Raw genomic sequence first — 26,479 nt, forward strand, 5'->3', positions numbered from 1 at the left:
TGTGTATAGCCGCGGAATATGATACCTTTCTGTTTCTTTTGTCTTTCTTTGTTTACTGGTGTTCTGTATTCTTTGCTGTATATCGAGAGGTCAGTACAACGTAAACATAAAGTTGATGAAAATTTAACATAGAGGTTTCTGTCATCATTTCTTCCTTATATCTTAAATCTCACAAGATATGAAAAATTACGTTCATAAACTGTTTCTCGTTCAAAAGTGCATTCGTCCAGGATGGCTGGGCCTGCGTGCTGGAGTTCCCACACTCACCAAGAGTATCCTGAGGGCTTGCTCGAGGGTGGCGTTGTTCGTGGCGTAATTCACCATGTCCATTATTCCAAAATGGGATACCGCCAGTCTCACTACGTCATCTATCTTGGCCTCGAACGGTGCCGTCGCGTATTCGCTCAAAAATTGGGCATTTCTGGATTGAGAAAAAGAACGGAATTACTAAACGAACAAAACAATGAACCACTCGCGCTACCGCGCGAGGTGTACTACAGCGACACCTTCGGGTTTGCAGTGCAACTATCGTGGGAAGCAACCATAGAGCTACTACTGAAGCAACCGAAATCATTTCCCTACACACCCACCAGAGGGAAGTGGGGTAGGGTAGGGTTCCCGCAGGGAGCAGAGTTGCGCGAAGGTCCGCCATCATGTTCCAATCTGTGCGGGAAAGCCACCGCTCGTGCGAACAGGGGCTGCGTTCATGGGGTCGCTGTGTAGAGCGCTTGGGTTTTTTTTTATTTGCGTACAAATTGTACTCCATCGAAATTTCTTTAACGTATAACGCCAAAGACTAATTGTGATTTGTCTAGGGTATGCATACAGCATGAAAAAAATGTCGCCAAAGGTTAACAGCAAATTGTGGTCATGACAAATTGACGAAAAATACTAGAAACGGCCTGCGAGTTTTTTTTTTGTACAAATAATTTCAGATGAACAAGCAGTCCCGTTCCGGATGAGACAGCGTCTGTACCGTCCTGTCTTCCTCTGTGCACGTCTTGAGAAAAAAAAACAGAGTATTGCGATGAATTACTTTTTTCACAACTAGCACCGCCACGTGTTCTGTGCGAGTAATGCACGGAAAATACAAAAACGCATCTCCCTAGAACCACATTGAAATGATTCTGCAGCTTGTTGCAGGCAAGCATACTAAAGCAACACCAATGCGTTGAACAGGCGAGTCTGACTTAACGAAAAAATTTCAAACTCAATTGCTTGGGTAAACCATTTTACAAAATGTACCCCGTTGCTAAATGCAGTTAAATGACGAATCTTTAAAGGACCTTGAAAGTACTCTTTTTCGTCGATATTATTAGCTTACCTAATTTTTATTAAAAAGAATTATCTTTTCATCTGAGTTATTAAGTTATATTCCTTCGCGATTAACGCGGCCCATTCTCAAAAGCCAGTTTAATCGCCGATGCATTTCAACCGCCGAACTTCCAAATGGCAGTCCGTAAAACGCTTTGCCGTTTCCAGTGCTGTTGCTGCTGTTTGGCACACTGCACGCAGTCATTGCTGACAAATGCGTGGCTCACTGCCACAGCAGAAGCCCAAACCTGACGCCACAGGTGTGCACGGGAAATGTGTGGAATGTAGCCGACAGCGTGGGCTCACGTGGGGCGTCGAGCTAACGAGGGGTCGCCTGCGCCTGTGAAGTCAGTTTCCCCGCGGAAATTTGAACAACTGACGTCACGAAAATCATGTGACCGCCTCTCGGCGAATGGCGTTCGGAGCGGCGAGGGAAAACAGACGCGCAAATCTGCTCCCTGCGGGAGCATATACAGGAACACTAGGGTAGGGGTACCTTCTTTTAATGCGATAGCCTTTAATGGATCATACTCGCGTCCGTCCGTTACATTTAGGTCACGTGATATCACAAGATCACGTGACATCACAGCGCAGCGCATCATAATGTCGTGTGACCTTGTGAGGTCACGTGATCTCTCTGCCCTGCTCGCGCCGGCTGCTCTTCTCTGTCGTGAAATTAATTCAAGCGCGGCAAATTCAAATCAGTGGAATGAGTCGCAAACAGCTTTCGCCTTCCCGCAGTTAAGAGATATCTCGGTGCCCTTTGCGATGGCGGCCCCTTAATTCGTAAAGAATTCCTTTTTACACACGACGACAAATTTCTGCCATCTTTGTCATGAGTGTTCCAGTCATAAATATTGCTAGTCCTATGCGACACTGGAGAGCAAAAAAAAATTGATAGGAATTTAACATAGTTAAACCGAGTAGACTTGCGAAACCAGGTGTTCATTCTTCAACCGGAGGGCACACTTAAACTGCGTGTTAAGGATATGACGTGATATTTCTAGTGGTTTAATGCCCATTTATGCAGAATTGGTCATTTTCTCATTAACATTCATAGGTGGCGGCGAGTTCTCATACCGCTACCAGCGCATTGCAAATCATCGTCTTCATCAATTTCCATTTGCTGTGCGAACAACACTGTGGTAGCAACAGTTTATGATTGTCATCAAAGCATTGAAAGTGGTAAGGGATTGCGTGGTAAGGGTAGTGGGAAGGGTAGTGACTTCATATCCGGACCACGAGAGTAAAATTACTGAATTGAAAAAAAAAATAAGAGTGAGGTGGAATGCATTTCGCAGCCATTCTTTGATCGTAAATAGCAATTTTCTGATATCCCTCAAGAGGCACATATGTAATACATGTATTTTGCGGGCACTGGACTTTGGGGAAAAGCGTGGAGTCTAACGAAAAGAGCCAAAATTGTATTGAGACAACACAGCGAGCGACTACGGAAAGGAAAATGATAGCTGCAACGTTAAGATACGGGGAGAGATCCGGGTGTGTCAGTTAACTAACGCGGGTTATGACATCCTAGTCGAAATAAAGAACAAATGGTCATAGGCACAGCACGTAATGTGAAAGCAACATAACCCACGGGCCATTAGTGCAATGGAAGAGATTTCTAGCAGGGTATCGATGATTTTAGGAAGTTTACCGAGATAAGGTGACCGCACAGGGCTATGTAGGAAAGGCCTCTGTCTTGCAGTGAACGCAGTTTGGCTGATGATGATGGTTATACTTTATTTACCACGTATAGCGAACGCTGCACATAGGGCCATGTTAGCGCTGGGATCAGTAGTTTTGACTATTAAGTGAGCTTGGGAGGTGATTATAGGGAAGCGACAGCGCAAGAAGGCTCAAGATAGCCTCGAATAATGCATGAGCCTGTATGGAAGAAACGACACGACTGCATAGGAGCCCTCCAGCCTTTCATACAGCACGCTAATCTGCACGTAACACAGATTATCCTGCAGGGGCTTTTATATTTGTTGGGCTTATTTCTCGCGGGAATATATAGAAACTTGCGGTAAGGACACCGACAGGGTCAAGGCTCCTCCGTAACGTGTGGTGTATTTAAATTCATCGTATCTCTAAACATTATAACGCACAGCCCTGAGATCAGAGGTGAGACGGTGAGAACTGCGGTTAACAGTGGGCCGCACTGTTGCCTGTCTCGCTTACGTGTGGTCGAATGAGAGGCCGACTTCGGTGTTGCGAAAGCGGCTTCCGCGTTGCAGGAAGGCGTTCAGGTGCTGGCTCCATGGCGCTGTGAAGATGTTCGAGTTGTTCTTGTAAAGGGACTCGAAGAACATGTAGTCGCACACTCCGTCGCCAGGGAGCTGCATGACCAGCTCGTAACGATGGCTGACCGTGCAGACCAAGGGGTGGGCAAGCTTTGCTGGCAGAACTGCAATAAATCGATCGATCGATCAATCAATCAATCAATCAATCAATTCACCTATCTATCAATCTGTCCACATATCTATACACCTATCTATCCATATGTCCACCTATCGATCCATCTATCGATTCATTATCCGTATGACCTAAGGAGAATATGAAGGTGATGCAGAAGACGATGATAGCCACGCTACAATGCATGAACTACTGTGGGCAAAAGCGGGTAATTCATTCCTGCAATAGTTTAACCACCCGGAGTTCAAATGTGTGGCAATCTTACGCCGGAAACGAATGGTCTCAGTTAACAGGTACGCTGTAGTAGAGCGGTTCTCAGTAACATTTCACCTCGTTATGATTGTTACAAAAGCTGACTCGAGGACTCGACGCTGCTAGTTTGGCTTTAAGCCAGCGGCGTGGGCTTAGTTGATAGGCTGGAAGTGCTCCAATCAGCACGGCGAAAATTACTTTGTTGACGCATGATGCTCACTAGTTCGCATGAATGCTGGTGGTTATCGCCAGATGTTGTCGCCTCTATTCCTCAGTTATATTAAGTCACTGGATAGGCGGAGGAAATTCGGCAAGATTTTTGGTGGGACATTTACAATGTGCACCGTAATGAAAATAAGCTTTCGGTATTTTCATTATTCTTAGGAATAGTAGGAAACTAAAACTACTTATAGAGTATATTAAAGTGGTGTGCTTACGAGGAAAACTATCCTCATTGTGATAAGGCACTGGACACTCGGAATGTGCTTTCTTTGGATGTGCAGAGAATACCAAAAAAAGAACAACTTGTGGCGGGAAATTTAAAAGTAGTGAAAATTAAAACCCAGATGCCCGAGTTTATTAAGCACCTTTAAAACTACACTCATCGCACTCTCTCGGTGAATAGGGTTGCATGCACACTCAAAACTAAAAAAAATATTTCGTATTCTGATGGGCTTGGTTACAATGCTCATGCTGAAATAAAAAAAAATAAGTTCTAATAACTTGAAGAGCATGCGTACTATAATACAATCCACAGGGGCGTGTAGTTTTGCAGATATAACCAGCGTCAAAAATTATACAAGCTAGTAACCATTATTTGCCTCCCGCTCTGTGGCCCCAAACGGTGTAGAAGGAGCGGATAAGCAGGAATGTGCCCCGAAAATCTGCTTATGCTGTTACCTCAAATTCCTAACAGGATTAGGCTGCTGTTAGTAAGGTCGCTCCGAGATTAAAGGGTACTTGATAAACTCAAAAAGTTTCTCTCAGCTAAAAACGATTTCCACTCTACATCGACTGCTCTTAAAACGATTCCCCTTTAGGCCATATTCAATGGAAAATGGAAGAAATGAATTAGCATACTACATCGCAGCCATCGCATTCTCCTTGTTATTCAGGTTTAAATTTCGACTAAAACACTGCCGCATTACTTATGAGAGGATGCCAAGTACAGCTAGGAAAGCAGAATTTTTGTCATAATAGCTTTTGCGTAACTCATGTCGCTTAGAAAACTTTGTCTTTCATGTGTGCTAGTTGTCCGCACCTCAGCTGATGTCGAATACAACGCTGACCACCGGCATTCATGTGATGACGTATGGGCATGGTTTACATGACACGCAAGCAAGTACAAAATGTTTGCGTTATCGTGACGGGCCGAAATCAAGAGTCAGGACAACAATAAACAGAGAATCTCGCACAATTGATGTCTATTATGGATGCACTTCGATCACAGTGCGATGTTCAAGATATGTTTACACCTTCGGTTGCGTTCTGAGCTGCGGATAGGTGAACCAAAGGAGAGAAGAATGCTTACATCGTGTTGTGCTGGCGGTGGGCACCGTAGGTCCTTGTGTTGTGGTTGTTGTAGTTGTGGTAGATGTGGTGGTGGTTGTTGTGGTAGTCGTCGTAGTTGTGGTTGTTGTAGTGGTAGTTGTGGTCGTTGTAGTTGTGGTAGTGGTTGTTGTGGTAGTTGTGGTGGTGGTAGTCGTGGTCGTTGTAGTGGTGGTTGTTGTGGTGGTCGTTGTAGTTGTGGTAGTTGTAGTGGTGGTAGTTGTGGTGGTCGTCGTAGTTGTGGTAGTTGTAGTGGTGGTAGTCGTGGTCGTTGTAGTTGTGCTCGTAGTTGTGGTTGTGGTGGTTGTCGTGGTTGTGGTAGTTGTAGTGGTGGTAGTCGTGGTCGTTGTAGTTGTGCTCGTAGTTGTGGTTGTGGTGGTTGTCGTGGTTGTGGTAGTTGTAGTGGTGGTTGTCGTTGTTGTGGTGGTCGTCGTAGTTGTTGTGGTCGTCGTAGTTGTGGTGGTAGATGTGGTAGTTGTGGTGGTTGTCGTAGTTGTGGTGGTCGTCGTAGTTGTGGTGGTAGATGTTGTGGTAGTCGTTGTGCTGGTTGTTGTGGTGCTGCTAGCAGTTGCGGTCGTCGCAGTTATAGTTCTGGTGCTTGTTGGTGTAGTTGTAGTTGTTGTAGTAGTGCTTGTCGTTGTAGTTGTGCTTGTTGTTGTAGTGCTCGTCGTTGTAGTTGTGGTGGTAGTTGTGGTGGTGGTTGTCGTGGTTGTCGTTGTAGTGGTTGTGGTAGTTGTGCTGGTAGTTGTAGGGGTGGTGGTAGTTGTGGTTCTCGTGGTGGAAGTGGTGGTGGTTCTTGTTCTAGTTGGAGTAGTAGTAGTGCTAGTACTGGTCGTCGTAGTAGTAGCTCTGGTGGTACTGGTCGAAGTCGCTGTCGTGCTAGTTGTAGTAATAGTAGTTGCGATACTTGTCGAGGTTGCTGGGGCAGTTGTGGTAGTGGCACTTGTTGTGGTCGTGGTGGTAGTTGTGGTACTTGTCGATGTTGTAGTGGTACTTGTCGTTGTGGTCGTGGTGGTAGTTGTGGTCTGGAGTGATTCGGTTGTTGTTGGCGTCCGGTGTAGGTCTGTCGGTCCTGCAGAATCAGAAAAGAAAAGACTTCTTGAAGAAAAACTCCCGAAAACATTTCCCCACATTTGCCTTGTCATGTCGTTAGTGAATTCTTTTTCTCTCTAAATGGGCGAACATTTTGTTGCTTGAAACAAACGGATACCGTATAATAGCATCAAGCTGAGGTACGCCACATCAAATACAACCACACCGGTGGTATCTGATATTGATAATGCTGTGATGGACAGTGCTGCTCGATTTATCCAGTGTTGAAGATTCGAGCATTCAATACTTTTACTGTTTGTAATTGGGTTACCGCGAAAGGTCGCTCAGATGCACTTCAGGGTGGTGGCTGCATTCTCAAAAAATGATTTTATTTTTTAAACGTCGCGTGAATACATACTTGAGAAGGGCTTCACGCCTCTTATTTATAACATGTTCTTAACACTTATCTCTGTAAAAAATATATTTGGCCGTCACTGTTTCCTCACGTGCGCGTTCATAATGTCTCTATCGGGTACATTGACTTGCTTCCTCTACTCTTCAACACACTGCAAGCCACAGTTCTCTTGTGTAAAAGCCTGAGAAGTTTGAGGTTTTCATTGGAATAACCTCTGCTTAGAGCCTCTGCAAGACAGCAGTGGTGGCTAGTGAGTTGCACGTTTTTGATGGAATTAATGTGCGACACTGTGAATTAAACGAGGCGCCTTTGTCCTGTGTACCCCGTTTTGTCACGTCTAGCACCAAGGGCCGCGCTTTAATCCACCTCATTCACAAGGCTGCTCTGCGCATGCGCACCATTTCTCCTCCAGCTCTACTGGGTGAAAACGAAAGCCGCCAGCTCCGACTGTGCATGCGTGCAGTTTTCAAAATACGCACCTATTTGTAAGAAATGTCTCACCAATGATGACGATGATGACGAGAACTAGAATGATGAACAACACGTGGCACAGCATGCACAGCAGGCAAAGCAAGCATCTTCGACCAGCCGTGTCTTCGCTGAAAAATAAAAAAAAAGTGGTAGGGCTGTAAAGTAGTTTAACCGAGTAGATGTGCGGAAACACGTGTTGTTCGTCTCTCCTTTCTGGCATCTGTATGTGCACATAACCGCGTTTCTCGCTCATCCTCACACCCTCTCTCCATTCGGCTGCAGCTGACGCGACGCCCTCCCCCCACTGGCTGCAGCTGGCGCGATGGTCCTCCGAACTTTACCGAGCTTTTTTCCACTTGCTATACATCTTGCGCGACACTCCTCCGAACTAAGCCTAGCTTACCAGAGTTAACTCCGAGCTTCACACAAGATTTTTGGCTGGGAGCGCGTTATCTAGTGCTTTCACGCTAAATTTTAATACAGGTCTGAAGTGTTTATTACAAGTTTGCGGCGGGTTCGCCCCTTATTCGTCTGATCCGAAAAACGTTCCGGTTCTGTTGGTAAGCCTAACGCAGCGCATCCTCCTCAGTGATCCAGATTCGCCAAACAGAGTTCAGACGCAAACCGGATAAGCAGGTTTCCTGCTGTGATTGCGCAATACCTTTCAAAATTTCATCAGACAGTCTATAGACTGTCCATAGACTCCTGTCTAGAAAATCTAGACTCTCTATAGACGAACCCAAGAGAGCAGTCTATAAGCAATAAAAATCCAATAGACAGCTGTCTATTGCATTTTTATTCTATTCTATTCTATAGTCTATAGACAATCTATAGATTTATGGCCATGTACTTTACTAATTTAGTAGACTTTTTTTCTGTGGACTTTCTATAGACTATGAGTATACACAAAAATAAATATCTCTATGAAGGCAATAGAGTCTATAAGAAGTCTATAGACTGTCTATAGACCATTTTTATAAGGGATGGCAGATCCGCGTCCTCGCCTGACCACTGGGCATGCGCAGCAGACAACAGAGTCGCGTGTCCGCCATGCTAAAATTTTCAAAATAATTTAAAATTTGCTTTCGTATGTGCAAGTGTTCAGCGCGCGAGAACTCCCGGGCACATTCGGCTCCAATAACTGATCTGATGGCGCACGTTTCCACCAGGACTTCTTCCTCGACTAAGTCGACCCGTTCCGGTCTCAGTTGAGCCAGTGAGCGCAGGTCCACTGCACTGGCTGGCACCGGGTAGGCTTCGGACAGAGGCGTCGTGGGGAAGGACGACTCTGTACGGGTGGTTGTGGACAGCGAAGTGCCGCTGCTTCTGCTGCTGAGGCTCTCCGGGATGCTGGCCGTGGACGACGTCTGCGAGATGGAAAAGGGGCGCGGATGGGAAGGATTTGGACCGAGGGCCCAGAAGGCGGGAACTCTGCGGGGGAACCTCAGAACCTCCTCGTTTCCTCGGCTAGGCAACGCAGTGTCTAAAACACCCCCTTAATATTTTTTTTGACATAGACTTCTGTCTGTTCATAGACTTCTGTCTATAAAGTCTATAGACTCCCTGCAAACAAACCCTAGATCACAGTCTATAAGCATTACAAATGCTATAGACAGTCTATATCTATAGACAATCTACTAATTTATGGCCATACACTTTTAGTAGACTTTTGTCTATAGACAGTCTATAAACTATGAATAAACAAAAATATCTATAGGAAGGCGATAGAGACTATAACTAGTCTATAGACTGTCCATAGACAATATTTGTAAGGGTCGTCTACTTTCACACGCCGTGCAGGACACTTTCCTTTGATGTCCAAACTTTTCCAGTGCCTTCCGAAGTGTTTAACGAGCAATGTTTGCCTATGTGGTCAAGAGGGCCGAATCACGTACGAGCATATTCGCTTTTTTTTTTTTGCGCAAGGATGCAGAGCTAGCGCTGAGGAGAAGTTGTACTCGTTGTGCTTAATAAGTGCTTAATGGACTGAGCACGGGTACTTACTGTTCCGTAAACAGCATCTGCATGTTATAAAACATGAATCTATAATAAAATCTAGGAAAATGTTTTTTGACAGTCTTCCTAATTCTAAAGCATGCTTAGGTGCGTAAAGGATATGACTTCGTGATTTAACAAATATTTTAATGTCACGAAAAGAATTATATTTACTTACAAGACGTCGTGGTGGCTGCATGTTAGGAAAAAAAGCGACAATTATTTGCTGCCGTGCAAACACCAACACCACAGGCAAATACGTACACTGTCGAAAATATACAAGTCGCCGGATTTATACTGAACCATGTAGTGGAGCTTGTCCAAAGTTCTTAGTGGAAATAAAGTTTCTTTTTCTCTCGATACAGCTTTCGAGCGCTTACCATGATGAAAACAGTATATCAGCTTGCCGGGAACTTGACCTATATACGGGCTGTTTATTTCAACAAAGATTTTTTTTTTCTTTAGAAGTAGAGAGAGTTGGGCGAGTTGGTGACGTTCCATTACAACAAACAGCGCAAAAACACGAAGACGAAAATAGGGACACATAAAGAACGCTGACTCTCAACTAAGTTTATTCGCCATCACAGACAGAAACTAGTACGCATGACCGGCTGAAATCGCATAAGAAAGGAAAACAAAAGGTTTACAAACATAGAGCAATAACGAACAGTGCACAGTGAACTCAACTTTGGTCGAGCATTGCAACTTCATCATCTGTGATAAATATGATAGGTTTGCTGATGCATATGTTCCGGTTTTTGGTGATGTGATACGCTTCAACTATCTCCCGCGTTGTCTTATCCAACTCTTTGTACAACACTCTTGTGGTCATTAATTAAAAGACTGGCGCATATAACTAGGACACAGACGTGGAAAAAGACAGGACGAGCGCTAAATATCAACTGAAGTTTTTACTGCGACAGAAAGGTACATAAATATACTTCGATGGTGCATTCGCACAATAGGTTGTAACAATACGTGCACAATCTATTTATTTATTTATGCAAAGTACCCTTAAAAGCCCTCAATTTTGAGGGTATTACATGGGGGGGGGGGGGGGGTGTACAGGCAAGGAGGCAAGAATCAAAAGTAGGAAATAAATAATAGCCAAAAGATTCAAGAAACCACAAATAAAAACATAAAAGGATATGAATCGTTGGAATAAAAATACAAAACCAACATAATTAAACATTGAAACATAAATGGCAAGAAACAGAAACATTAACAGAGTAAAGTTAATACAAGTTATACAATGTCTATCCACAACGACATGAAAATAAAACAACGAGAATCATCAATAACAGAAATAAAGGACACAAATCTAATCCACTGGCAAGTTAACAATGTACTACAAGATGTTACGCAGAAGTAGTGGCAGATATTAGTTTATAAAATTTCTCCGGATCAGTGGTGGTGATGTAATCAAAATGTGGCAAACTGTAAGTTAGGTACATTTTTTGTTCTTTTCTGGACAAAGCCGTGAGATTTGTGAGGTCTATTGGTAACTGTGTTAGCACGACTTCACTTGCCGTGTCCAAAAAAGAAATAATGTACCTAAGGAAGTTTTCCACATTTTGATTAGAGTGTGCATGTATCGTTACAACCCAGTGTGCGCATGCACCACCGGAGTATATTAGCGCTCATCCTGTCTTCTTCTATGTAATAATAATAATAATTGGTTTTTGGGGAAAGGAAATGGCGCAGTATCTGTCTCATATATCGTTGGACACCTGAACCGCGCCGTAAGGGAAGGGTAAATGAGGGAGTGAAAGAAGAAAGGAAGAGAGAGGTGCCGTAGTGGAGGGCTCCGGTATAATTTCGACCACCTGGGGATCTTTAACGTGCACTGACATCGCACAGCACACGGGCGCCTTAGCGTATTTCCTCCATAAAAACGCAGCCGCCGCGGTCGGGTTCGAACCCGGGTACTCCGGATCAGTAGTCGAGCGCCCTAACCACTGAGCCACCGCGGCGGGTCTTCTTCTATGTCTGTGTCCCAGTTTTATGCGGTAGTCTTTTAATTAATGATGACACACCAACTAGCCCAGCTTTCCGCCTTCACTCTAGTGGTGATGAACGTTGGCGAGCACCCCTCGCACTCGAGACAATGGGCTGCAATAAGTGAATCTGGGTCCTTGGTTCGTACCCTTTTTTCCGTGCTCGTGAAGACGTGTATTCAGACATCGTCCACTCAGTCCTATGTACTGGGCGCCGCATGATGAGCCTATATGATGTACACCTTCGATGCACTAAACAAGTCGTTCTTTAATAGGGCAGGTGTTATGAGCATCATGGTTTGGTGTCTCGAGTTCGCGATGCACGGGCGGGAACGCACCGAAGGAGTCGAAGGAAAGGTATGAAGACGAGCTCAGAATCCTCTTTTGTGCAGCTTTAATGGCTCCCTTCAATGGCCTGGGGTCTTCTTTGCATATCACTTCCCAGACACGGACGCTCTCCGACAAGACGAGCCTCTAGGTTTAGTGTCTGACTCGCGACACCAATTCTGTTCGCGATAGCGTTGAGGGTTCCGTTGAGCTGGGAACCAGGCGTCGTAGTTGGAGTTAGCGTGCCTGGAAAATATGGATTAGTCAAGAGGGTCGTGACGCCACTTGTGAAACTGCGGAATAGAAAAGTGTTTGTAAAGTTAAGGAGATTTGTAAATATAAGGTCGCAACATGACTCAAACGTCATTACGGCATCTAAGAATGCAAACTAAGTTAATTGTGGTGAGAAGAAAATTGGGATAATTGGGAGTTGAACCCGTGACCCTTCGGGCACGAGTCAAATACGCTACCCCTTGGTCGCGGAGGCACGTTTTCTCGGAGGTCTCGTGTGTCTTGTCCGACAGTGTATGCGAAGTGATAGGCAAAGGGGACCCCATGCCGATAAAGGACTCCATTAACGCTCTTGCTTCGTGCCCTACGAAGCATAAGCGTCTACAGGCAGGGAATGTAACTGAGCTGAAATTCAATAGAAGCTAGCGAAAATTCCATGCAATATTAATCAAATCAAGTGCCAAACCAAATTTACTGAACATAACTGATGCGGGAGGGCACAGTCAAATGACCACTTCCACGGGAAAAAAACTTAATGCTCACTTGGTTCACGCAAGGCCGCCGGGGCATCTGTAAAACATGGAATAGTTTACTCATTTTGAAGAAACAAGCACAGCTTATGCACCATACGATGCTTAGCTTTGAGCTTAACGATACATCACTGGTAAAAAAACGTGACGCTAACCAGCCTGCATATTCTGTCAATGCAGCACGAACATTGTATGACAGACACTGCCTTTTTGGCGAACAGCCGGAAGGATTGCTGCATGACAAAACGAAGAATGTCGGAAAAAGAGATTGCTCAGATAGTGGGTGCCGATTCCTGCAACTCGGCTCAAAGCAATAAACACTAGTGGAAGAGGCGAAAAAAAAAATTTTTAGCTAATGAGTACATATTTAGCAATGACAGGCCTGCTGAAGTCGATCACAACCATGAGTAAGCTGGAGTGGGACCATGACGAAGCCCAGCACGGTCATGCTGTGAAACCGCGGTGACTGGTTTCAGAAAACATGCCCAACCATTCTGGACAAAAGCATCTGGACGGGGAAGCGTTTGTGGACGCAATTTTTTTTTTCATATATTATACGACTTCACTATAACAATCAATATATCCGCAGATCCATACCCAGCGATTCTGGACAAAAGCATTTTTGAGCGGGAAACCGTAGTTGAACGCAATTTTTTCATATAATGTAAGATTTCACCATAACAGTCAATACATCCACAGATCACCCGACGGCAGTCATGTATTTTTTCTTCTATTTACGTTTTTGCTTTCGTCAAACGCGTTCCCCATTGGTTTTCTATGGCAGTCTTAACTGCTCGATGCAATCGGTGGAAACGCTTTAAAAGAAAGATCTTGCTACATATCAGAACAATAGATCATTACCTTCAATATTTCCATAACAGTGTCTTACAATTTTCCAATTTTCAAAATCTGCCTGGGAAAGCTAAACTTGTCCCGTTAACAGGCTTGCACATTTTTTGCTATTAACGTTTTTACCATCGTCAAAAGCGTTCGTTATTGTTTTTCTATGGCAGTCTTGACTGTTCCATGTGAGCGATGGAAAAATTTGAGAGAGAGATCTTACTACACATTGGAAGATTGGACCATCGCCTTCAATATTTCCACAGCAGTACCTTACAATTTGCCAATATTCAATTTTTTTTCCAAGAATGTTGGACATGACAGGCCTTTGTGGCGTGAGGCGGTCAGGTGGTCAGGAGCTCTACGACCTTGACTGCATAGATGGCTAGCTCCGTAGAAAGGCGTTGCACTACCGCATCTGAGCTCAGCGACAAGGCATCCCACTGCTAGAGATTAGTGATCTTTCATTAAGGGGAAGAGGGGGGGGGGGGGGGGTATCTGCTGGGCAGTCCCACAAAATGTGTGGTATGTTGACTAAGACCCCACGCCTTTCGACAACTTTTTTTCCTTTTAAAAATACAAGTGAGCTTAAACTAAAAACCCGCACTCAAAGAAATAAGGTAGAAGGTGATTTTGGTGCCGTAAAGCTTAATTCGCTGCATTATAGGCACACTTACTGAGTGTCACACCTTAACTTGCTCGTAGAACAGTATGTACATTTCAAACACGAATACGCCTATATAGGAGTAAAAGGGGAGAAAACTGTTTCCCGGAACACTGCCTTTTACAAAAGCGAGTTCTCTTCCTGTTTACAATGTAGAAGTGTTTAGAGAGATTTCTCTTTATAGTGTAGAAGCAGTTAGGCCCAATAGGTTACTTTCAAATAAACAAAGAAAATTTCAGGCATGCTAGACAAGGAGGATGCGATACGTACAGCCTTGCCGTCCAGGTGCTCTTGGTTTCCGCTCTCCTGTGAGCAAAAAAAAAAAATAATAATAATTCATGAGCCCTTTCTCGATTCGGGTTTTAAGGGGAAAAAAATTTCGAAAGGTGTTTACCAATTTATAAAGGCGATATTCAGCGACAGCTGTTTGCGGCGGTGAAAACAATATCCGTTATTCACTATTGTGTCTCTTCTCTGGTGGAGCGTGCTCGATGTCACTATGCTGTTACTAGTGACGTCATCGTCTTTGGACCATGCACTCAGCCGGGCGTGTTTCCAAGGCACTTTGGAGTGACGTCGTGCGTGACGTAACACCTTGCTGTCCTATCAGCGTAGCTCGGTTACTGCAACGCTCGTTAACCCTGCAGCGTGTCCTTAAAAGCTCTCGCAGTAAAAAAAAAAAAAGCAAGCGCGCAAGCACATTCAAAGAACTATTACTCTACCAGAACTATTACTCTCTCTGGCTGCTGCTTACGCCTCCCAAAATTGTCTAAGAATTGAAACGCTTCCTTTGACAAAGAGCAGAACTGCCAATGCATCTTCTCTAGGGCCGAAGAGAGTCGGAAGGCGTTTTCTTTTTTCTTCGCTTGTGTAATTGCAACGGAGCTTTACGGCAACCTCCTATCCGCATATCACGCAAAATACCACTTCCTTCGTTGATTCCGCTAAAAATTAATTAAAATGTCGCCTTTTTAACAGGCGAAAAAAAAATGATATAACTGAGTAAGGGTTCTCAATAAGTACCATTCAGCGAAGGTATGCATTTGAGTCGATGAGTATGAGAACAGACTGTCTTGTAATTGTCGCAATTTCTGCGAAGAACATTATAACTCTACCGCTAAGTGGAAATATCTTATGGCCTTCAGGAGTGCAGTTTACGTTTCCGTATATTTGTTTCAAAACACCGACCGAGGAAACACGATGCTTGGGATCTAGGAAAACACTTCCGCCGAATCCCCTTAAATATTTGCAATCCACCGCGAAACTTCCGTAGTAATACTTTGTATAATTATACTACAATGCTACTACAGTGTTAATGCTCGAGCGGAAGTGAAGCTACAAAGGACATTAGTGCAAATAAATATGAAATAGGAAGAGAGTCATCTCCGTTCACGAATGGCCAGCCTTCAACATACAATGTGTCATGAAATTACTGCAGTGTGCAGCTGTTGCCTGGAATTTCTTATTGTTTACTGAGCTGTGCAAACTCAAACGCGACCACTGTCTGTGAATTACGGGCTAGCCGAACCACTAGAGTTAGCAAAATGCACGCAGAAGCCCGCTGCAAGACTCAAAATTAAGTACACTGATGTACCTTCAGATATTTCAGGGAAGACTGTAATTTTCCAAAATATGATTTATGAGATAAAAACATGGCTTTCGCGGCATTGTGTTGGAGGACACCAGAAAACCGGTGAATCGTCATAAGTACTAAGCTGGTGAAATAATTGTTAGTAAATAGATTTTTAACTGTTGCAGTTAGGCGCGTAGTTGCAGTTAGAAACTTGTAGCCGGTCGTTGATAACAGCCATATCAGTACTTATAATTTTAAAAACGCGATTACCCTTCGTGCTGTGGCTCGACAAAATTCGGCTTTTTCGTCAACTAGTTACATGCACTGGACAGGTTGATTTGCCTGCATGCTTTTCGAAAGCGTGCGTAGTTTGGCACGATGTGACAAAATCACTCTGCATACTTTTAAATCGCAGACTTGGGCCAGGCATGTGTACCGAGTGTGGTTATAACAAGCCACCAGCTAACAAAAAGATATGTTGCATGAATACGCTCACACGTGTGTTTTAAATTATGCGCCAGTGAAATGCACAAAAAGCAGTGTCCAGAGAAGAGCTACTTTTCTGCGATTTTATTAACCACATGGTCAACATAAATAAGCTCGGAGAGGCAGTCATAAAAACGATACTGCTTCACGTAGTGGGACAACAATTTGTCCGGCATTTTAGAAGGACCTCCACTGCATGAAGCTAACAAGAGAAGGTTTTCAACTTATCCGGCTGGGTTCATCTTGGCAGCCTAAAGCTTTAGGTTTTGATAGACACCTGATATTAGTTAAGCAAAAGGAGTCCACGAGACCTTCATGTTCTGAAGTCCTTATTTTAATTTCGTGCACAAAGGTTTGCCTCCATCTAAAGCAAGGTTGAACTTAGCGTCGAGTCCTAAAAAAATCGCTTCGATAGCTTATCCATTCAGTACTGTTTAATTCTTAATGGTTGGAGTATTTTGATTTCTCTAAAACTGTGGAGCTTGGCGTGTGTGTGTGTCTGTCCCGATATATCAGTGGAAGACTGAACCCTTCCACAGCTGGGTGAAATCATGTCGCGAAACAGTTTACGCGAAGGCTTCCTATCCTAGCTCGCATTGCCTGAGCTCTACAAACCCACTTGAAATACGACAGGGCCAGTCCCAATACGCAACACAAATGCTTGTCGTCCTGTCGTTACGACAAATTTTTCTGTAGTATTGTGAGGTGTTCTGTTGTTGCGACAGAACTGGCTCTGTTGTTGCGACAGGAGACTGCTCTGCTCAATACTAGAGCAAATCCTGTTGTTAGGACAAGAAGTTCTGTCGTAAGGTCGCAAAATTTTACAGGAAAATGTAATGGCAGAGAATTTTCCTGTTTTTTTTTTTCGATGGGGATGGACTAACTGCGGATATTGGAGCGAGTACTACCCTCATGCACGAAAATACCCTTGTGGGTGTAGTTATCAATCCTCCTGCGTACAGCCACGTCGCCAAATGAGCAGATCCCAGACGGGAACTCACCCATGGTTGAGAAGTCCGAAGCGACGCAGACCTAAATGAAGAGCAGCCCAAGAAGCAGACGCGAACCTTCATCTCCAATTCCTCTTCTTCTTCTGGCACGGGTCGAGGAAGTCTTCGTCTTCTTTCGTTTGGTGCTGTCATTGGTGCATATCCCTATACTATCGACAGAGAGCACACACACTTCTGTATTGGCCTCCTGGCTCGTCTGAAAGCATTTTGGGAGGAGATTTGGGCTCGAATGCAGCTTAAAGGATAACGCATACACAAGACGAAATGGCATGTTATGTTATTGGTGGCAATTTATTGTTAAAAAAGAAAAGAAATGTAAAAAACCGGTTTGGGTTGACGGCCTTAAAGAGCGATTTCCGCAAAAAAAAAAGAAAACATCTCAGAAGACACCCTGAAAGGCAGCATACCCCGGACAAAAGCGGCAGAGAATGCGTTTGGTTGATTTGTGATTCCAAGTGTAGACGACGTCCATGGGAAGGCGATGTCCAGTTTAAAAGAGACCCAGAAGAATATTCTGCCGTGACAACAAATTTTATGTAATGGTTGTGACCATGAACTTGTAACAACAGAAATCTCTGTAGGAACAACAGAGTTTCGCGTGTATACTTACTGCAGAAAAGTACTTCGGAATTACAGGCTGCAGAAATGCACCACAGAAAAGTACTACAAAACAGCAGAGAAGCTTGTTGTTACAACAAAACTTGGTCGTATTTTTGACATATTGTGTTGTTCATAAAACAAACGTGCACCAACTTGTCCAACGATCCCTCCGTACCCTTCGCGGGCTTGTTTGAATGAAGAACCTTGCAGTGAGTGTCCGCCCGTAGCCCCATAAGATGGCGCTCCTTGTCCAGCAAAGGCTATAGCAGAGTCCTTAAATACTATCCTTCAAAGCATTGAAGGACTCTGGCTATAGCAAAAGCGAGGAAGCGGGTGTCTAATAAAAGTGATCTAAAATACCAGAGAAATGCCGTATATCATACCATTTATCCTAATCCGTGTTAATCCTGGCAGTAAGACACCCGTTCCAGGATCGCTTGTAAAATGCAGAACATGTAGAGCGTGGTAATCGCATTGCTTAACTAGGGACGGGTTTATGCGTCAGCATTGGAGCGGGTGGCTGACCATGCATTCGATTTAATTTTTGCGTCGGAAAAATTGAGGTTCAACATGATTTTTTTATATAAAATTTTTTCATACAATATTTCTGCAACCTTACGACCGAAGCTGCGGAAGCTCTTTGATGCTTAACATTTTCGCGGAATTTTCTCTTTTGTATACGCACACGTGAAAAGAATACGACTTTTTCTCATAATGTACATTATGCATCGAATACATACCGACAATGGGTTTGCCTTTATGCCATGTCGTAAGGCTCTTTAGGACACCTGGACGTCTTCAGCTTCAGAGGGGCTATGATGAGGTCTCCCTCAACTTCCAGACATTTCTTATCGCTGGCGATACAAAACGAACCACTCTGCATGTACCAAAGTCAAATCCCTTGGGTCGCATGTCTTTGTTATTGACTGTACATACACTGCCAGTACTGCCGCAGTGCTAAGCCTTAGATTTTAGGTGTTCTTTTCGTGTCTTGTGCGGATAAATGTATGCTGTGTATTATTTCTTAACGCTTCTTGTCCGAGGCTGCCTGTCTTGTACGAGGCTGCCAGGGCTATTCTAGCCACTCTTTTCCATCTTCTTTGGCCTTCCTTGTAACGTGCGTGTTTGGAAATAAAATCTAATAAATTAAATCACACGCGGTACCTCCACAAACTAGAGCCCCCCTTTAACGGTGGTGTTCCTAGTATCGCAGTCCCGAGCCACGAATGCCTGCCTTTGACTCACGCAGTCCCCTACGGCTAAGCACTTTTCTTTGCGTGTGAAAGTTTATTCGTGTGAAGCCAGCCGTGGATCCGCACCCGGGGGGAGAGCATGCATCTCCACGCTCGCGCTCCTAATGTCTGCCGGGTTATCAAGCTAGCTCGTCCGCTAAATTAATGGGCGCAACAGCTTACGCGCTGGTGTAAGCTCTCATTCCACGTAATATCCTGCTCCCCACTCTAGACTCGTTACGACTATACGTGCGCGTGGTGAAGACCTCCGCCCCCCCCCCCCCCCCCCCCCCACCTCGTTCGGGCGGTGCTTTCGTCGCAACAGCACTGAGCGTGGCATTCGGCAATAATACTTTTCTCTCCCCTTCCCCATTTCCCCCTTATCTCCACACCCGTCATAAAGATCAAACAGCCTTTTACGCATCCACATTTCGACCCCCTTTCATTTATGAGATCGTCGTCACGGGCGCTGAATTTTTATCCTCTGACTCGCTATGTTCTTTTTTATTTATTTTTTATCTGAGTGCCGTTTTCTCAACAGCTTCCGGGTTTAATAGCTTCCGAGAGGGGCAAAAAAGCAGGGGCGATATGGTCTGTGTGCCTGGATACGGGTCCCGCAGAGCGGCGTCCACCGAAGGCTCGACGCTATAACATCCCTTCACCTTACGGACAACGAGGGCCCGGAAATGGACGCAGTTTCCAGACGCGGAAGGGCTGTCTTCCGAGAAGCGCTGATGTCCCCTGTGCGGGGGTTTCCCTCCTATCTCTGCTCTCTCCCTCTTCTTTATAGCCATCATTAAAGCATGCGCGCAGCGTGCGCTTCGACTTCGTATAGTTGCATTCAGCGGATTTGGGGCCTCGTTGTCCTTCTTCCTACTTAGCCAGAGGAGGGGGAACGCCTCGGAATTAGTGCTTTAGTTTAATGTCGAGTTATGCGGGCTAATTTTCTGGCCTTATTAGCTGATTTGTGTTCGCTCGAACGGCATACGGACGAAAATTATAAGGCGTCTTGCAGTTATGATTCGTCCGTGTGTGCCAGCACTGGTAGTGCTCGAGCTTGTAACTTCAGAAGTAAAGGATGTTTTATGCATCAGGACGCCACCGCCGGCGTCTCGGCTGATCCGCCGCAGTTGGTACGTGCCATTTCTCGTTTTACAAGAAATGCACAGGCTTAAAAGCATTCGCATCACATTGAAGATCTGACCCGGAGCAAGTTCTTATTTGTTCGAAACATGCTCAGAATTTTTTGACAAAAATTTCGAATATTGGAAAATTGTAAGGTACTGTTATGGACAATGGTCCATTCTTTCGATGCGTCACAACGTATTTTTCTTGAAGTTTTTTTCATCGCTAGCGTAGAGTAGGTAAGACTGCTATTTTAAACCAGTGGGGAACGTTTTTGACGATAGCAAAAATGTTAATAGCAAAGAAACTGCAAGCCTGCCAACGGTATATCTATGGATATATTGACTGTTATAGTGAAATCTTACAATATATAAAATCTTGCGTTTTTAAATTTTTAACTGAAGAAGGTGTTCTTTGAAAAATGTAAGTCATGACCCAGTGCTTCGCCTGATACACCCCAGCCATTTATCATTCCTGAGAAAACGCCTGAGGTCCTTATTTGATGGTTGGGAGCCTCAACTTCCTTGCTCGGGGAAGGATAGCCGCTGAAGTTTTATATAGTACCAATTTCTAAATTTTTTCTTTGTAATCACGAGATATTTCTAATTTTTTTGAGCGCTCTACACCACCAACGATTTTTCACATTTCTATAAAATTATCCACAAAATTTCATCTATACCTCGAGCTTGGCGCACGATAGCCTTAGTTGCCTATGTGCCATAAAAACGAACACAACACAATATATAAAAAATTCAGTTCATAAACTTTTTCCCGTTCAAAAATATTTTTGTCCACAATCGCTGGGTATGTTACTAAGAAAAGAAGCGCCAACAGAGACAGGACGCGCTTGTCCGCTTGCCCGTGTCACTTCTTACGTCTTGTCTCTGTTGGCGCTTCTTTTCTTAGTAACATGCACCAACTAGCCCAGCAAAAAGTTCTACTCGCTGGGTATGTATTTGCTGCGTTCTGGTGGCGATATGCGAATTTCACCCACCCACCCCCTTACCCGGAACACGCAGGCACACACGCCTGTGCATGTGAGGCCGACCTCGCTCTAGGTGGTGCTTGCGGCCGCCAGTAACCAGGAAACGCTCATGGAGCAGTTTGCAATTAAAGAATAAGAAAATACGCTTTTCCTAATTGTTGGGCAATGTTTTCTCTGTCTCGCTCGAGTTCATCTTGGGCTAGCTACGTCCTTAACGCGCTTCTAGCTGCTGAAAGGTAAACACTTCGGCGAAGTCACCTTTCTGTTTGGTACTCGAGAGGAAATGTGCAACGCCTACAACCTAATTACGCTTTAATTGAACTGGCCGCTTTGTTCTCAGCTCTAGCTTCCTGCGTAAGCACGTCAGCCGTTCTTTATGTTAGATGTTTCCTGGTCTCCTGCTAATCCTTAAGACTTCCTATATTTTTTTTTTTTTTGCTGCTTCTACCGGGAGACCGCCTATGTACATAGTTCAAGGAATGAAATTATTTGCACTGACTGCCCGGCCACGTAGGGTTCGTTGACGAAAGAAAAAAACTTGAAAGTTAGACAGTTTAAAGACTGTGCTTGAAATAAATCCAGGGAACGCAGCAGTGTAGCGCAACAGTTGGATAGTGCTAACTATAAAATGAGCTCGGACGTAACAGCCGGTTTTAAAGCCGAAACAAAGTGCTGCTCAAGGGCGGCGGTATTATCTCGGAAAGCTGGCTTTTTTATGCACACAAGTGCTTTGTGGCAAAACACCAACAATTGTGCTGGTGACATCTGAGCAAGTTTAAGGGGCAACATCATCGCTCCTTGAAAATCCCCGCGATATTCAAGAATACAAAATCCATAAAGGCTGTAGGTAAAGCATGCCAAGTGTGTGTGTGTGTGTGTGTGTGTGTGTGTGTGTGTGTGTGTGTGTGTGTGTGTGTGTGTGTGTGTGTGTGTGTGTGTGTGTGTGTGTGTGTGTGTGTGTGTGTGTGTGTGTGTGTGTGTGTGTGTGTGTGTGTGTGTGTTTCTGTGTGTGTGTGTGTGTGTGTGTGTGTGTGTGTGTGTGTGTGTGTGTGTGTGTGTGTGTGTGTGTGTGTGTGTGTGTGTGTGTGTGTGTGTGTGTGTGTGTGTGTGTGTGTGTGTGTGTGTGTGTGTGTGTGTGTGTGTGTGTGTGTGTGTGTGTGTGTGTGTGTGTGTGTGTGTGTGTGTGTGTGTGTGTGTTGGCATTGAAAATCATAATGTACTTAACGAGTAAATTCATATGAAGCAGTATGTTATGCGCTTTGTGGCATGTGATTTTTTTTTATCTCATCACTTAAAACCACGGAGACGGAGCGCTTTTTGGAAAAATGCTTTATTTACACGCTTAAGCACGTTTTATATACAGGGCAGAGTTGTTCCTTGAGGGGAAAAAATGACTTGATTCTTCTTTCTTATGCAGGGAGATCGCTGACCCGGCTGGCATCAGTCCATCGTGTCGTCAGTGACTGCTGTGGTGTCGTACTGCGAGCGAGAATGCAGAAAAGCTGTAGTTTTAGAAATCGGATGTATGCAGTGACAAAATGCGGTGTAGTCGTGAGGGAACTTTGCGCTTGTCACTATTACATACACATGCGTCCAGAAGTGCATCAGAGATTTTCTGTTTGCTTTCACATCTTAGCATTTTTTTATAACACGTTTTGGAAGTAAGAATAAATTACGTTCCGGTGGGAAGAAACTAAAAAGTTGCTCGTAGAGTTTTTCTTTTTCATCTAAAAGTTGTTTTAATGCCAGAGTAGCTTTTGCTGTGGATGCTTGGCAAAACATTTTAATTTTTTGTGTCTGAATGTTATCCGACTGTCTCAAGGGACGCAAAAACTAACGCCATAAAATAGCAGATGTAGCCCAACAAATTTTGGCTACATCACACCAAAATACATGAGCATGCTTTCGAGAAGCTTGCAGGCAAAGCAACCTCTCCAGTGCACGTAACTCGTTTGAAATTTCCAAATTTTTTTGTGCCACAGTGCCGAGAGTAACCGCGTTTTCGAAGTTATAAAAACTGATATGAATATCGATGTGGGCTGCACGCCTCTCAGTAATTAGGGAGTGTAACACTAATAGTTAGAAAGGTAATTATTCAACATTAGTTAACCATCGTGCTCGTTAGCACGTCTGAGCTGTATTCTGATGTACTACACCGCTGACAACTCTATGCCGAAGAAAGCGCTCTTCTAACTGACCAAGCCTATTATTAAAATTGCGTAAAGTCTTGCGTGAAACACCCTGTATACCAACGTAAGCCTTCACGAGCTCTGGGCTCCCCTGGCCCTCGCGATGAAAAACACCTTGTACCTGACAAGCCTACGTTATACGACCGCTTTTTCCGCGGCGTAGAGCTATATTCAAACCCTGTATCTAGCATCTTAACCTGTCATTCCAACACCTGTGCGTTTCGCTCACATAGTTGTACTAAACCTTGTACAATGCTAAAATTCCAAGCAAGGCGCGTTTGTATAAATTCATAGTTTTTGGAAGCGCAAAATGCAGGCGTACGAAGGACACGCTTTTGCACAGGAAAAGGGGCACCCTGTGTGAATGTACTGCGAACACTCTATTAGCGCAAATACACCTATATGGGAGTAAATAGGGAGTAAGCTGCCCTCTAAACGCACTGCCTTTACTGAAATGGTGTGCGCTAGAAAAGAGTTTACTCCCTTGTTACTCCTTTCTGTTTGTAATATGCGGTTCGACTTCTACACTCTAAACAAAAATACACCTATATCTAATTAAAAAGGGAGTAAAAGGTCCTCTAGCACACACCTTTTTATAAAAGGGTGCGCACTAAAGGAAAGTTTTACTCTCTTTTTACTCCCTTTGTTTAGAGTGCAGTACCGTGGGTCGCGCCATGCATCGTCACCTTTTCAATCTCTGCCGAGACAGCGATTAGCCTTTGAGAGCGTAGTAGTGGAGCCCGTGGCCGCCCCCGTATCCTCCACCGAGGCCGCCGTAGCCGAGGCCGTAGCCGAGCCCGTAGCCGCCGCCGAGGCCGCTGTGCGCCAGCACGGCTCCGCCTCCACTGATCTTGTTCACGTGGTGAACGGTCTTGACGAGGAAAGCGGGCCCGGCAACCACCTTGCCGTAGCCGCCGAGTCCGCCGTTGAGGAGGACGACGCTGCTTCCGATGCCGACCCCGCCGAGGCCGTAGCCTCCGCCATAGCCACCGCCATAGCCGCCGCCGTAGCCTCCGCCAAAGCCTCCGCCGTAGCCCAAGCCGACGAGGCCTCCGGCCACGGCCGTGACAGCGAGAGCGGCGAAGGTGGCGGTGACCTACAGCGAAAGGGCGCGCTCAGAATAGGATTTGCGCGTTTGCTGTCGTTAAATAGGCGTGTTATTACTAGAGCACTAGCTTGGAAGAGGGAGGTGGGAATTTGCAGGTACTGTCATGAGAAGGAATGGTCGTCCACTTTCATAAAGAAACAGATGAATAGAGGCTACATAATGGTTACCGATACCGAGTTGTCGCTCGGTGTAGTCCTGGGCCCGCCCATTTTCCGTTGTCCATTTCGCGTCCATTCGGCCCTCTGTCAGTGGCCACTCAGATATGCCCGCGCATTTCAAGCGTCTGTTGCGACCGACCCGGCCACTGGGTGGTTAGTGACCGGACCTCACCATCGGCCACTACCCTCATACGCCACCTGTGGGAATGCCCCCAAACCCATGGCAGTTCCCCGTCATACCTATCCCATCTCCCTCCTCGTGGGATATCACCCTGCGAGCTGCTCAACTAGCTGGCTAAACAGGGCTAGTGGACAGACCTCTCCGGGAGGTCCAGGACCGTGGAGTCTTGGACAGATAGGAGCCCACCCTTGAGGACATTTTGTTTTTTCTTACAATGAATTTGTCCTCCTGCTCTTTGATAGTAGACCCTTTAGCTCCTTCCAAGCAGTAATCATACACACTGACGCAGCCCTACTTCGCTACCTCGGCGGCCACATTTGGATGGAAGAATCCCGCGTGCCGACGCGTGTCGCTGCGTTAAACAAGCGCTGGAGGCAGGTAATCCTCAACCGTCGACTACCATCTCTCTCATAGCCATCGGTGTAGCGGTCGCTTCTAAAAAATAACCATGGAATGAGTGGAGCTATAGAAACACGCCTCGTCTGTCAAGGAGGGTATATCGGTCGCACTGTGCGTGCAAAAGCCGTTGCACAGTCACTCACCAGAGCGTTCATGATTGCAGGGACCAGACTACGACCACGTTCGACTCAGACGAACTTGTTGAAACCTGCGAGGTGCGTGAGTGTACGGCGTGTGTGGCGCAGGTCGTCGTGCCGCGAACCTTTTATATTTTGAGCGGGACCAAAAATTGACTCCGTCCGTGTGACCACCCCCTCCTCTTTCCCCTCCTTGTATTTTTGTTCCCCGCGGTGTGGGGATGCCAAGATCACGAACACTTCGCTCTGTGCTGCGACCGCCAAAAGCGTCTGCGAAGAGGCGCGCCCTGTGGCAGACGTGCATCGGGCTATCGGCGACGGAGATCGCGATCACGTCGTTACACCCGCCGCGACCCCTGGCGTGGGATAGCGCGCGTACGAGAGGCGCCGTTTCCTGAAACATCTCGAGACTCCCGCGGGTTTGAAGCGGAGGCCAAGTCGTCGATGTCGGTCGCCGGTGCGCTACTGCGCTCTTTCTATAAAGGGCGAAAGTTTCCGTGCAGCGTTTTTTCGGCCGTTTTTCGGGCTGGTTCCAACCCGGAAAGCTTGAGGCGGTTTCAGCCAATCACGGCAGCTGGCGCACATGCTGAAGGACTTGGTCATGCTCTTGAGCGTACGCTTCACTACTTGAAGAGCTTCATTTCGGCTCTCAAAATTCGAACGTTAGCTAAAGATCTAGTGTTGCCGACAGAACGGCGACAGTAGTTGCTATAGGGTTGTCAAATTTAATCAACCCTTCCTCAGTGCTCTGAGACATGCCGCAGAGAATGCCTCTGCGTTGATGTGCACCGCCATTTAGCGTCCTTTCTAGCTCAAACCCAGTCTCCGTGCACGAACGAGACCCTTCCCATTGCGCCTTCATCGAATATAGCTCCGGCTATTCCTGCTGCTAGGCACCGAACCCTCGACCTCGTGCTGTTATCACTCGTTGGTGTATTTTAGACATAACTTCACCAGCGAAAGCGTGAGACATCAGGAGAAAAAGAACACAGGACAACGCTGGCTTTGTCCTGTGTTCTTCTTCTTCTGTTATCACTCCATTACGCTAGAATTTACGAAATATCGACGTGTCCGCTCATTTTGGATCCAGAATATCGTCGAAATATTAAAATCTGTGAGAAGAGCTCTCCAGTCAAGTAATTCTGCTTTGAAATCAACTTTTCATTAGGCCACGAATGTTTCATTGCGCGCAAATTATGCACGTATCGGCGCGGTGGCTCTGTAACGTTCCTGCATGGTCAACGTTTTCAAAACAATTTTCT

At 45.4% G+C, this 26,479-nt stretch overlaps 3 protein-coding genes across 3 annotated transcripts; all 3 read right to left on the reverse strand.

Moving 5' to 3' along the window:
* Window positions 1-280: 280 nt before the first annotated feature.
* LOC144102192 (uncharacterized) lies at window positions 281-6,090 on the reverse strand (the record flags this gene model as incomplete). Its single annotated transcript, XM_077635505.1, has 3 exons — window positions 281-421; window positions 3,499-3,724; window positions 5,516-6,090. Coding segments are annotated over 3 exons (858 nt in total), but the record flags the coding sequence as incomplete, so codon positions are not given.
* Window positions 6,091-6,311: 221 nt separating this feature from the next.
* On the reverse strand, window positions 6,312-7,572 carry LOC144100114 (uncharacterized). The gene is made up of 2 exons (XM_077633149.1): window positions 7,481-7,572; window positions 6,312-6,604 (listed from the first exon to the last, which is right to left on the reverse strand). The coding sequence occupies exons 1-2, from the start codon at window positions 7,555-7,557 to the stop codon at window positions 6,412-6,414; spliced, it is 270 nt and encodes an 89-aa protein (XP_077489275.1). The 5' UTR covers window positions 7,558-7,572; the 3' UTR covers window positions 6,312-6,411.
* Window positions 7,573-22,403: 14,831 nt separating this feature from the next.
* Window positions 22,404-25,235, reverse strand: LOC144102193 (uncharacterized). The gene is made up of 3 exons (XM_077635506.1): window positions 25,224-25,235; window positions 23,921-24,330; window positions 22,404-22,524 (listed from the first exon to the last, which is right to left on the reverse strand). Exons 1-2 carry the CDS (start codon window positions 25,233-25,235, stop codon window positions 23,947-23,949), a joined length of 396 nt encoding a protein of 131 aa, XP_077491632.1. The 3' UTR covers window positions 22,404-22,524; window positions 23,921-23,946.
* Window positions 25,236-26,479: the final 1,244 nt, after the last annotated feature.

This window comes from Amblyomma americanum, chromosome 8 (assembly GCF_052857255.1).
Source record: "Amblyomma americanum isolate KBUSLIRL-KWMA chromosome 8, ASM5285725v1, whole genome shotgun sequence".
NCBI lineage: Eukaryota > Metazoa > Arthropoda > Arachnida > Ixodida > Ixodidae > Amblyomma > Amblyomma americanum.